Raw genomic sequence first — 13,637 nt, forward strand, 5'->3', positions numbered from 1 at the left:
ATCGCTGGACGGTTTTACTGCTCTAGTGTCGTATCCTATAGGTGGGACCACTCCAAGCCTGCCTGAACTGTGATTTATGTGGACTTCACTGTGAAATAGTTCTTTAATTGATTGCACAGCTCTTCAACAGATTGATGCATGATGTCTGAGCATTCCAAAGAATGCAAATCAATGGAAATATTATGTCTTTTAGTTAGATTTTCTTGAAGTCTAAATCTTGAAGGGCAATATAAAAATGACTCTCTCTTAGCTCTGACATGGGCATTGACTCACATGTTTCCCCCTCCCCCGTCTCTGTCTCTCTCCCCCGTCTCTCTCTCTCTCCCCCGTCTCTCTCTCTCTCTCTCTCCCCCGTCTCTCTCTCTCTCTCCCCCGTCTCTCTCTCTCTCTCTCTCCCCCGTCTCTCTCACTCTCTCTCTCTCTCTCTCTCTTTCTCTCGCTCTTTCTTTTTCTTTTGCTCTCTCTCTCTCTCTCTCTCTCTCTCTCTCTCGCTCTCTCTCTCTCTCTCTCTCGCTCTCTCTCTCTCGCTCTCTTTCTTTCTCTCTCTCTCTTTCTTTCTCTCTCTCTCGCTCTCTCTCTCTCTTTCTCTCTCTTTCTTTCTCTCTCTCTCTCTCTCTCTCTCTCTCTTTCTCTCTGTATCTTTTAAACATCCTTGACTACTGAAAGCTATCCTTTGATCACCTCTGAAAACAATGAGTTCATTATGTCTGAGGCGTAACCACCTGTCTACTGATGAAGAAGCACAAGCAGGGGGCTGACATAAAGAATAATGGCTAGGTGACCTCTACCATTCCCAATGAACCCTCTACTCCCACCTGGCCCGACCCTGGCCCCATGGCCTCCATGGTCCCACAGGAAGAGAGGCTGGGGTCCCCTTCTGTCTGCCCAGCTACGGCCCCCTGCACCTGGGCCGGTGTCGTTTGACCTCCACATGACAGACCTGCCACTGTGTCCCCTCTGGGCCAGGGGGACAGCTCCAGGACCCCAGAGAGGGGAGTGATGGAGGGGGCATGTGCAACAAGGCAATGGTGAGGGTTGAAGAGGTCTGGAAGTAGTGGGTCGGTCACACAGAACAGAAGCTGGGGAAAACAGGAGCTGTGGCTCGGGCTGGGTCAGGACGCAGGGGGGTCTCAACCCCTTTTCTCCAAAGTCCTTGCACATGTTGGGGGATGAGACCTTGCAGCTGACGAGGGTCAGTAAGTGGTGGTTACGATGGTTTGGGGCGGGGGGCGATGGTGGTGGATTCGGGGAGGAAGAGAGGGATCGGTGGAATGTCAGAGATGTGTGATGTGGGAGATGGGGGTGTGTGTTTGTGGATCTGGGCAGGTGTGATGTAGTTGATGGTTGTATGATGTTGTAGTTTGTGTGTGTATGTCTGGTATTGTTTATAAAAGACCAAATAAAAAGGAATGTCAGAGAAGAAATAATAGTCTGTAATGGTCTTGTGTGTTTTGGTCAATGAACCCCTGATGCTGCCTATGAGCCTTTACTCTGGGACTGAGAAGGAGTGGGCGTGGGAAACCTGAAAGTAAGGTGTGAATACAATAATGTGTGGAACGACAACTAGCTTGTGGATGATTCCACGCCAAGATAGCCCGAAAATATTTCAAAAGTACCAGAGAGCCCACTATGGAAATGTTATATGTTTCAAGAGGATATTGTTCCAAACAATAAGTTTGGAACAGTTTTGAGATATTTATATTAATATTTTGAATGTTGAATAAATAAATGAATATGAGCATTTGTATTTCAGAATCTGGACATACTCCATCTGTTAGAGCACACTATAAGGAGTATAATGACTCGAACATGTTGTCTGCATCATGTACGCTTCACACATCATAGGGTCTTACAGGAGGCATGTACAGGTCTAAAAAGGGCCTAAAATGGCCTCTTTTATTATAATAATAATAATAATAATAATACTTTGTATAGCGCTAATAATTTGTATAGCGCTTTTCATTACAGAGTTATGTCAAAGCTCTCATAGCTTTATCATGATTTTCTCAGTAATGGTTTATGATACAAATGTAAAAAGCATATAAAAACATCCTTCCTCTCAATGAAGTTTCTATTTGAGAATTTCCAGAACAATCTGAGATACCAGAAATATTTATGGGCCTTCTGGCATGAAATTGCCCTTCTATGTTCTGTGTGTATGTGTATGTGTATGTGTGTGTGTGTGTGTGTGTGTGTGTGTGTGTGTGTGTGTGTGTGTGTGTGTGTGTGTGTGTGTGTGTGTGTGTGTGTGTGTGTGTGTGTGTGTGTGAGTGTGTGTGTATATGTGTGTGTGTGTGTGTGTGTGTGTGTGTGTGTGTGTGTGTGTGTGTGTGTGTGTGTGTGCATATTGTCATCTCTGTGCATATTGTCCTCTCATCCCTCTCCCTCTGTCCCTTCCTGTAGGTGTTGAAATGGGTGGAAGAGGCAGTGCAGTCGTCCAAGGTCCACCTGCTGTCCACTGACCACTACAACGGGGTCAGCAACACCTGGCCGATCCCCTTTGACCCTAGCCTGAAGGAGGTCACTGTGGCACTCAGCGGCCCCGCACCTGACATCGAGATACGCAACCCCCAGGGTAGGCCACTGCACAAAACACAACACCCCTTCCCTATGACCCTATGACCTTTCCTCTTTTATCACCTTTCACAGGACTGTCTGCTCGCTGAAGGCTTTTCTAATATACTGTAACTTTACTATTTGGGGGACTTCTTTCAGTTCCACTCAGCTATGAAGTGCTTTGAAAGGCTGGTCATGGCTCACATCAACACCATCATCCCAGACACCCTGGACCCACTCCAATTCGCATACCGCCCCAACAGATCCACAGATGACGCAATCACAGTTGCACTTCACACTTCCCTCTCCCATCTGGAAAGAGGGGAAATACCTATGTGAGAATGCTGTTCATAGACTATAGCTCAGTGTTCAACATCATAGTCCACTCCAGGCTCCTCGCCAAGCTGGGGACCCTGGGACTGAACTGCTCACTCTGCGACTGGATCCTGGACATCCTCATGGGCCGGCCCCAAGTGGTGAGGGTAGGCAACAACACCTCTGCCATGCTGGCCCTCTACACGGGGGGCCCTCTGGGGTGTGTGCTTAGTCCCCTCCTGTACTCTGTATTCACCCACGACTGCGGGTAGGCCTAATCACAGACAGCGATAAACCAGCCTACAGGGAGGATGTCAGAGATTTAGCAGTGTGGTGCCAGGACAACAACCTCTGCCTCAATGTTTGTAAGACCAAGGAACTGATTGTGGACTACAGGAGAAAGAGGGGGGAGAGCATGCCCCCATCCACATCGACAGGGCTGTAGTGGAGCGGGTGAAGAGCTTCAAGTTCTTTGGCATCCACATCCCTAAGGACTTGCCCACACACACCTGTACAGTCATGAAGAGGGCATGACAACACCTCTTCCCCCTCAGGAGGCTGAAAAGATTTGGCATGGGTCCTCGGATCCTCAAAAGGTTCTACAACTGCACTATTGAGAGCATCTTGACTGGCTGCATCACCGCTTGGTATGGCAAATCCACCGCTCTCGACCGCAAAGCGCTACAGAGGGTGGTGCAGACAGCCCAGTACATCACTGGGGCCGAACTCCCTGCCATCCAGGACCTCTATATCAAATCAAATCAAATTATATTTGTAATATGCGCCGAATACAACAGGTGTAGACCTTACCGTGAAATGCTTACTTACAAGTCCTTAATCAACAATGCAGTTCAAGAAATAGAGATAAGAAATATTTACTAAATAAACACAAAAAAATTAAAAATAACACAAGAAAATTACATAACAATAACGAGGCTATGTACAGGGGGTACCGGTACCGAGTCAATGTGAGGGGGTACATGTTAGTCGAGGTAATTTGTACATGTAGGTAGGGGTGAAACAGTGAGTAGCAGCAGTGTAAAAACAAAGGGAGGGGAGGTCAATGTAAATAGTCCGGGTGGCCATTTGATTAATTGTTCAGCAGTCTTATGGCTTGGGGGTAGAAGCTGTTAAGGAGTCTTTTGGATGTAGACTTGCCATGCGGTAGCAGAGAGAACAGCCTATGACTTAGGTGACTGGAGTATTTGACAATTTTTTGGGCCTCCCTCTGCCACCGCCTAGTATAGAGGCCCTGGATGGCAGGAAGCTTGGCCCCAGTGATGTACTGGGCCATACGCACAACCCTCTGTAGCGCAATACGGTCAGATGCTGAGCAGTTGCCGTACCAGGCGGTGATGCAACCGGTCAGGATGCTCTCAAAGGTGATATATCAGGCAGTGTCAGAGGAATGCCTGAAAAATGTCCAAAGACTGTTCACTCTGTTACCATCTGGCAAATGGTACCAGAGCATGAGCTCTCGGACCAACAGGCTCTGAGACAGCTTCTACCCCACCTGAAACCCCACCTCTTCAAGGAATACCTGGGATAGGATAAAGTAATCCTTCTAACCCCCCCCTTAAAAGATTTAGATGCACTATTGTAAAGTGGTTGTTCCACTGGATATTATAGGTGAATGCACCAAATTGTAAGTCGCTCTGGATAAGAGCGTCTGCTAAATGACTAAAATGTAATGTAAATGTAAAATGTTCTACCCCCAAGCCAATAGACTGCTAAATAGCCATAAGGCTACTAGATAGTTCATTAAATGGATACCCGGACTATCTGCGCTGACCCTATTATCCACTGACTATATGCACTCACAAGACTATACACTGAGGGTACAAAACATTATGATTTTAACATTATCTTTCCATGACATAGACTGACCAGGTGAATCCAGGTGAAAGCTATGATCCCTTATTGATGTCAACTGTTAAATATACTTCAATTAGTGTAAATGAAGGGGAGGAGACAGGTTAAATAAACATTTTTTAGCCTTGAGACAATTGAGACATGGCAAGACAAAAGATTTAAGTGCCTTTTAAACGGGGTATGGTAATAGGTGCCAGGTGCACCGGTTTATGTCAAGAACTGAAACGCTGCTGGGTTTTTCGTGTTCAACTGGGGCGGTGCAACTCAATATTAGGAAGGTGTTCCTAATGTTTTGTACACTTAGTGTATATACTATATACACCCTCGTACACACTACATTAACACTCGCACAAAACCCACACACATACATTCACATTCACAGTACATACACACACACACCACACACACACACACACACACACACACACACACACACACACACACACACACACACACACACACACACACACATAAAACACACACATACTTTTACACTCACCATTTGCTGCTGCTAGTCTGTTCTTTATTTTACTCTTATTATGATCTATCCTGATGCCTAGTCACTTTACCCTGCCTTCATGTACATATCTACCTCAAATACCTTGTTATTGTCTATCCTGATGCCTAGTCACTTTACCCTGCCTTCATGTACATATCTACCTCAAATACCTTGTTATTGTCTATCCTGATGCTTAGTCACTTTACCCTGCCTTCATGTACATATCTACCTCAAATACCTTGTTATTGTCTATCCTGATGCCTAGTCACTTTACCCTGCCTTCATGTACATATCTACCTCAGATTCCTTGTTATTGTCTATCTTGATGCCTTGTCACTTTACCCTGCCTTCATGTACATATCTACCTCAAATACCTTGTTATTGTCTATCCTGATGCCTAGTCACTTTACCCTGCCTTCATGTACATATCTACCTCAAATACCTTGTTATTGTCTATCCTGATGCCTAGTCACTTTACCCTGCCTTCATGTACATATCTACCTCAAATACCTTGTTATTGTCTATCCTGATGCCTAGTCACTTTACCCTGCCTTCATGTACATATCTACCTCAAATACCTTGTTATTGTCTATCCTGATGCCTAGTCACTTTACCCTGCCTTCATGTACATATCTACCTCAAATACCTTGTTATTGTCTATCCTGATGCTTAGTCACTTTACCCTGCCTTCATGTACATATCTACCTCAGATTCCTTGTTATTGTCTATCCTGATGCTTAGTCACTTTACCCTGTCTTCATGTACATATCTACCTCAAATACCTTGTTATTGTCTATCCTGATGCCTAGTCACTTTACCCTGCCTTCATGTACATATCTACCTCAAATACCTTGTTATTGTCTATCCTGATGCCTAGTCACTTTACCCTGCCTTCATGTACATATCTACCTCAAATACCTTGTTATTGTCTATCCTGATGCTTAGTCACTTTACCCTGCCTTCATGTACATATCTACCTCAAGTACCTTGTTATTGTCTATCCTGATGCTTAGTCACTTTACCCTGCCCTCATGTACATATCTACCTCAAATACCTTGTTATTGTCTATCCTGATGCCTAGTCACTTTACCCTGCCTTCGTGTTCATATCTACCTCAAATACCTTGTTATTGTCTATCCTGATGCCTTGTCACTTTACCCTGCCTTCATGTACATATCTACCTCAAATACCTCGTACCCCTGCACAATGATCTGGTACTGGTACTCCCTGCACAGTATATAGATCCATTTTGTATTTTTTTCCTCTTGTGTTACTATTTGTATTTTATTATTCTTTTTTAACTTTGCCTTGTTGGGAAGGGCTCGTAAGCAAGCATTTCACGTAAAGTTGTATTCGGCGCATGTGACAAATACAATTTCATTTGATTTCAGCTCAATATTAGTTTGATGAGTTCAATTCTATTGTTTTAGCTCTGAGATGATGAAGTTTGTTTGGTTTGTTTGGCTGCAAAGAAAATGTAAATGTATTTCCAAACAGGGAAGCTCGTCGGGAAGAGCGATGGTCTGACGGAACTCCTGCACATTCCTAACTCTGCCAGGGTCGTCAACATCAAGGACCCGGAGCCTGGAATGTGGTCCATTAAGGTAAACAATAAATTCCTCATTCCTCACACGGAAATGTTTGTCCCAAATATTTTTGGATTTCCTCTCTCACGCTTAAAGTAAGCTGGAGTAGTTGTAAAAAATGACTTTTATAGGTCAGCGGTATGGCCTACCGATCAGCACACACCCAGGAGGCTGCATGCTACTGCCGCTGGTCCCTTGAGCAAGACACTTAACCTGAATTACTACAGTAATACATCAAGGTGTGCAGATGTAATTGATAAGCCATGCTTCAGTTGAAGCATCTGTCTGCTGACCTACTGTAAGACTGGAATGATAGAGAAGAAGACATTCTTTATTCTTCAGAGTTGGCTCTCCGTAGCGGTCTGACGGTCTGATGGTCTGACGGTCTGATGGACTGATTGATGAAAATGGATACATGGTCATAATGTGTGTTTGTTTTGTGCCATGCCATGTCATGTATTTCCTGTCCTGCCTGTTAAGGGCCCCCAGTGTTCAGTTCCAGTGTTGGGTTTCAGTGTTGGGTTTTAGAATTGGGTTCTGGTGTTGAGTTCTAGAGTTGGGTTCCAGTGTTGGGTTCCAGTGTTGGGTTCCAGTGTTGGGTTTCAGTTTTGGGTTTCAGTGTTCAGTTTCATTGTTGGGTTTCAGTGTTCAGTTTCAGTGTTGGGTTCTAGTGTTTAGTTTCAGTGTTGGGTTTCAGTGTTGGGTTCCAGTGTTCAGTTTCAGTGTTGGGTTCCAGTGTTCAGTTCTTGTGTTGGGTTCCAGGGCCAATGGAATGTATTTCAGGGCCCTGCCCACTTGCTGTGAGGTGAGCGCAAACAGAGACGCAAAGCAGGGTGCCCATAATGTCAACTCTGTCAGACAGGAAATGACACACATTTTTACCTGAGTGATTTGTTGTCGTATGAGGAGTGGGCGTGAGGGGCGCTGTTTAGTCTCTGAAGGCCCCTGTGGGGCCACTTTCAATGTCCTAGCCACTGTCCTAGCCACTGTACTACATGTCCTAGCCAATATCCTACATGTCCTAGCCAATATCCTACATATCCTAGCCACTGTCGTACATGTCCTATCCACTGTCCTACATGTCCTAGCCACCATCCTACATGTCCTAGCCACTGTCCTAGCCACTGTCCTACATGTCCTAGCCACTGTCCTACATGTCCTATCCACTGTCCTACATGTCCTAGCCACTGTCCTACATGTCCTTTCCACTGTCCTAGCCACTGTCCTACATGTCCTAGCCACTGTCCTACATGTCTTAGCCACTGTTCTACATGTCATAGCCACTGTCCTACATGTCCTAGCCACTTTCCTAGCCACTGTCCTACATGTCCTAGCCACTCTCCTAGCCACTGTCCTACATGTCCTAGCCAGTCTCCTAGCCACTGTCCTAGCCACTGTCCTACATGTCCTAGCCACTCTCCTAGCCACTGTCCTACATGTCCTAGCCACTGTCCTACATGTCCTAGCCACTGTCCTACATGTCCTAGCCACTTTCCTAGCCACTGTCCTACATGTCCTATCTACTGTCCTAGCCACTGTCCTACATGTCCTAGCCACTCTCCTAGCCACTGTCCTAGCCACTGTCCTACATGTCCTAGCCACTCTCCTAGCCACTGTCCTACATGTCCTAGCCACTGTCCTAGCCACTGTCCTACATGTCCTAGCCACTGTCCTAGCCACTGTCTACATGTCCTAGCCACTGTCCTAGCCACTGTCCTACATGTCCTAGCCACTGTCCTAGCCACTGTCCTACATGTCCTAGCCACTGTCCTACATGTCCTAGCCACTGTCCTAGCCACTGTCCTACATGTCCTAGCCACTGTCCTACATGTCTTAGCCGCTGTCCTACATGTCCTAGCCACTGTTCTAGCCACTGTCATAGCCACTGCTGTGTTCTGTGTACTGTGTTTGCAGCCAGGGATGATTTATGAAAAAGAGGGATGAAAGGAAAGATGGCGTCCTTCCTCTCTGGGTGGACTAGCCTCCTCAGGAGGGAGTTTAGTTGGGTGGGGTGGTGGTATACGGTCTGAGCAGCGAGCCGGACAGATTGATGACCAATTTCTCTGTAGATCTGGCTGCTGTAGTTGAGGCTGAAGTCTCAAGAGGTATATTTTTTCGTTCTTCAGAGTTTTGGTACTTGTCAAGTGTTATTGACTGAGGTTGTCGCGGCAATGGCTCCGGCCGAACCGCCCCGCGTCCTTGCATATCACTCCTCGGGCTCTTTCATGTCATGTCTCTCTGTTTTCTGGCCCCTCACTCCCCTACTCCCATCAAGCCCCAGTCCACTAGCCACTATGACCTCATACTTCCCTGCTCAGAGCCACAGTACTGTTGTTTTACTATACGAGTGTTGTTAGATGTTCTTGTTCACAGAGTAAGTCTTTAAACCGGATTAGTATGTGTGCAATCTTGTGGAAGGAGAGGGATTTCACGCCTGATGAGAATACCAGGCCTAGCTCTCTTTCTCTCTGCCTAAAAGAGATGGTCTCTTGACGGTTTCCACTGACTGGTGATTGAAAGTCAGGGCCAGAATGTTGCTTTGGGGGCCTTTGGTTTGTGCCTTGGAAATAGTCTAGTAGAAAGACTGGTAGTGGTTGACATAGAGGAACAAGTGGACTAGTCTGACTGTGGTTGACATAGAGGAACAAGTGGACTAGTCTGACTGTGGTTGACATAGAGGAACAAGTGGACTAGTCTGACTGTGGTTGACATAGAGGAACAAGTGGACTAGTCTGACTGTGGTTGACATAGAGGAACAAGTGGACTAGTCTGACTGTGGTTGACATAGAGGAACAAGTGGACTAGTCTGACTGTGGTTGACATAGAGGAACAAGTGGACTAGCCTGACTGTGGTTGACATAGAGGAACAAGTGGACTAGTCTGACTGTGGTTGACATAGAGGAACCAGTGGACTAGTCTGACTGTGGTTGACATAGAGGAACAAGTGGACTAGCCTGACTGTGGTTGACATAGAGGAACAAGTGGACTAGCCTGACTGTGGTTGACATAGAGGAACCAGTGGACTAGTCTGACTGTGGTTGACATAGAGGAACAAGTGGACTAACCTGACTGTGGTAGACCTGAAGTTGAACAAGTGGACTAGCCTGACTGTGGTAGACCTGAGGTTGAACCAGTGGACTAGTGGACTAGTCTGACTGTGTTATGGTTGACTAGAGGTTGAACCAATAGACTAGGCTGACTGATTTGTGTTAAAAAAAAGTAAAGTCAGTTAAGAACAAATTCTTATTTTCAATGACAGCCTAGGAACAGTGGGTTAACTGCCTTGTTCAGGGGCGGAATGACAGATTTGTACCATGTCAACTCGGGGATTCAAACTTGCAACCTTTCGGTTATTAGTCCAACGCTCTAACCACTAGGCTACGCTGCCACTGCTGACTAGCTGTTGAACCAATGGACTAGTCTGACTATATTGTGGTTGACTAGAAGTTGAACCAGTGGACTAGTCTGACTGTGGTTGACTGGAGGTTGAACCAGTGGACCAGTGGTCTGACTGTATTGTGGTTGACTCACTAGAGGTTCATGTATCTCTAGGGGTATCTGTTTTGTTCTCTGACCGGCTGTGTCTTCCAGAGGTTAATCTCATGCTGAGCTGTCTCACTTAACCCAGACAGAGCAGTGAAATGGTGGTGTTTACCCTCTGCTAGCTAGGGCTGTTGGCTGTACTCAATGTTACGGCTATGCTTTTGATTTGTCTGTGTGATGACTGTGTTTCGCCATGTTTTGACGGTGAAAAATGCTGTTTTACAACACGCTGTAACTGTTCTGACTGTGGTAAGTCTATTTTAAACTAAGTATATTATAAACTGAGCTTTAGGTTGGGTTTAGTATGGCGGCTCTAAGGTGAAAAGTTCTGAAATGCTTTGTCTTCTTCCTCCACAGTCTAAACACAACCCGACAAGGCTTTACGCCTGACCGCGCTTTAACCTTTCAGACATTCCCAGAGTGTCTCAAGAGTAGGGCTGTGACAGTCATGAAAGTTTGGATTACCAAATGACAGGGGTTACGTTTATAATCGTTCGAATAGAAAAAAAGAATATACGCCCACACCATTCTGTTGTTATGGTACGCCCACACCATTCTGTTGTTGGGGTACGTCCACACCATTCTGTTGTTGTGGTACATCCACACCATTCTGTTGTTGGGGTATGTCCACACCATTCTGTTTTTGGGGTATGTCCACACCATTCTGTTGTTGGGGTACGTCCACACCATTCTGTTGTTGTGGTACGTCCACACCATTCTGTTGTTGGGGTACGTCCACACCATTCTGTTGTTGGGGTACGCCCACACCATTCTGTTGTTGGGGTACGTCCACACCATTCTGTTGTTGGGGTACGCCCACACCATTCTGTTGTTGGGGTACGTCCACACCATTCTGTTGTTGGGGTACGTCCACACCATTCTGTTGTTGGGGTACGTCCACACCATTCTGTTGTTGTGGTATGTCCACACCATTCTGTTGTTGGGGTATGCCCACACCATTCTGTTGTTGGGGTACGTCCACACCATTCTGTTGTTGGGGTACGCCCACACCATTCTGTTGTTGGGGTACGCCCACACCATTCTGTTGTTATGGTATGCCCACACCATTCTGTTGTTGGGGTGCGCCCACACCATTCTGTTGTTGGGGTATGTCCACACCATTCTGTTGTTGGGGTACGTCCACATCATTCTGTTGTTGTGATACGCCCACACCATTCTGTTGTTGTGATACGCCCACACCATTCTGTTGTTGGGGTATGTCCACACCATTCTGTTGTTGTGATACGTCCACACCATTCTGTTGTTGTGATACGTCCACACCATTCTGTTGTTGTGGTACGCCCACACCATTCTGTTGTTGGGGTACGTCCACACCATTCTGTTGTTGGGGTACGCCCACACCATTCTGTTGTTGGGGTACGTCCACACCATTCTGTTGTTGGGGTACGTCCACACCATTCTGTTGTTGGGGTACGTCCACACCATTCTGTTGTTGGGGTACGTCCACACCATTCTGTTGTTGGGGTACGCCCACACCATTCTGTTGTTGGGGTAGGTCCACACCATTCTGTTGTTATGGTACGTCCACACCATTCTGTTGTTATGGTACACCCCCACCATTCTGATGTTGGGGTACACCCACACCATTCTGTTGTTGCGGTATGTCCACACCATTCTCTTGTTGGGGTACGCCCACACCATTCTGTTGTTGGGGTACGTCCACACCATTCTCTTGTTGGGGTACGCCCACACCATTCTGTTGTTGAGGTATGTCCACACCATTCTTTTGTTGGGGTACGTCCACACCATTCTGTTGTTGGGGTACGCCCACACCATTCTGTTGTTGGGGTAGGTCCACACCATTCTGTTGTTATGGTACGTCCACACCATTCTGTTGTTGGGGTACGCCCACACCATTCTGTTGTTATGGTACGCCCACACCATTCTGTTGTTGGGGTACGCCCACACCATTCTGTTGTTGGGGTACGCCCACACCATTCTGTTGTTGGGGTACGCCCACACCATTCTGTTGTTGGGGTACGTCCACACCATTCTGTTGTTGGGGTACGTCCACACCATTCTGTTGTTGGGGTATGTCCACACCATTCTGTTGTTTGGGTACGTCCACACCATTCTGTTGTTGTGGTACGTCCACACCATTCTGTTGTTGTGGTACGCCCACACCATTCTGTTGTTGGGGAACGCCCACACCATTCTGTTGTTGTGGTACGCCCACACCATTCTGTTGTTGGGGTACGCCCACACCATTCTGTTGTTGTGGTACACCCACACCATTCTGTTGTTGTGTTACACCCACACCATTCTGTTGTTGGGGTACGTCCACACCATTCTGTTGTTGTGGTACGCCCACACCATTCTGTTGTTGTGATACGCCCACACCATTCTGTTGTTGGGATACGCCCACACCATTCTGTTGTTGTGGTACGCCCACACCATTCTGTTGTTGTGGTACGTCCACACCATTCTGTTGTTGTGGTACGTCCACACCATTCTGTTGTTGTGGTACGTCCACACCATTCTGTTGTTCAGGTACGCCCACATCATTCTGTTGTTGTGGTACGTCCACACCATTCTGTTGTTGGGGTACGTCCACACCATTCTGTTGTTGTGGTACGTCCACACCATTCTGTTGTGATACGCCCACACCATTCTGTTGTTGTGGTACGTCCACACCATTCTGTTGTTGTGGTACGTCCACACCATTCTGTTGTTGTGGTACGTCCACACCATTCTGTTGTTGGGGTACGTCCACACCATTCTGTTGTTGTGGTACGTCCACACCATTCTGTTGTTGGGGTACGCCCACACCATTCTGTTGTTGTGATACGCCCACACCATTCTGTTGTTGTGGTACGTCCAGACCATTCTGTTGTTGGGGTACGTCCACACCATTCTGTTGTTGTGGTACGTCCACACCATTCTGTTGTTGGGGTACGCCCACACCATTCTGTTGTTGTGATACGCCCACACCATTCTGTTGTTGTGGTACGTCCAGACCATTCTGTTGTTGGGGTACGTCCACACCATTCTGTTGTTGTGGTACATCCACACCATTCTGTTGTTGTGATACGCCCACACCAATCCAACACAGAAAAGCAGCTTTTTAACATAATTAATTACCATGTTTTGGAAGGAAAACTATTTAATTCATATTGTAATTCATTATTGTAATCACATTTAATAGAAATCATCTGGAAACACTGGACACTAACTTTAGTTGCTAGTTGGTCCCCCCCTCCCCCACACACAGAGTTCACCTGAAAGAATGTGGACCTTTTCCCCAC

The 13,637-nt window shown here is 46.5% G+C and overlaps 1 protein-coding gene across 2 annotated transcripts in view; it reads left to right on the forward strand.

The window, feature by feature from the left end:
• The window catches only part of hmcn1 (hemicentin 1), a 236,670-nt gene that overhangs the window by 56,255 nt on the left and 166,778 nt on the right, over window positions 1-13,637 (forward strand). For both annotated transcript variants that reach the window (XM_045687880.2, XM_045687881.2), the window contains exons 5-6: window positions 2,404-2,575; window positions 6,740-6,846. In XM_045687880.2, coding sequence (XP_045543836.2) covers window positions 2,404-2,575; window positions 6,740-6,846 — 279 coding nt within the window. The remainder of the gene's footprint in view (window positions 1-2,403; window positions 2,576-6,739; window positions 6,847-13,637) is intronic.

Source organism: Salmo salar, chromosome 10 (genome assembly GCF_965601325.2).
Source record: "Salmo salar chromosome 10, fSalSal1, whole genome shotgun sequence".
Taxonomy (NCBI): Eukaryota; Metazoa; Chordata; class Actinopteri; order Salmoniformes; family Salmonidae; genus Salmo; species Salmo salar.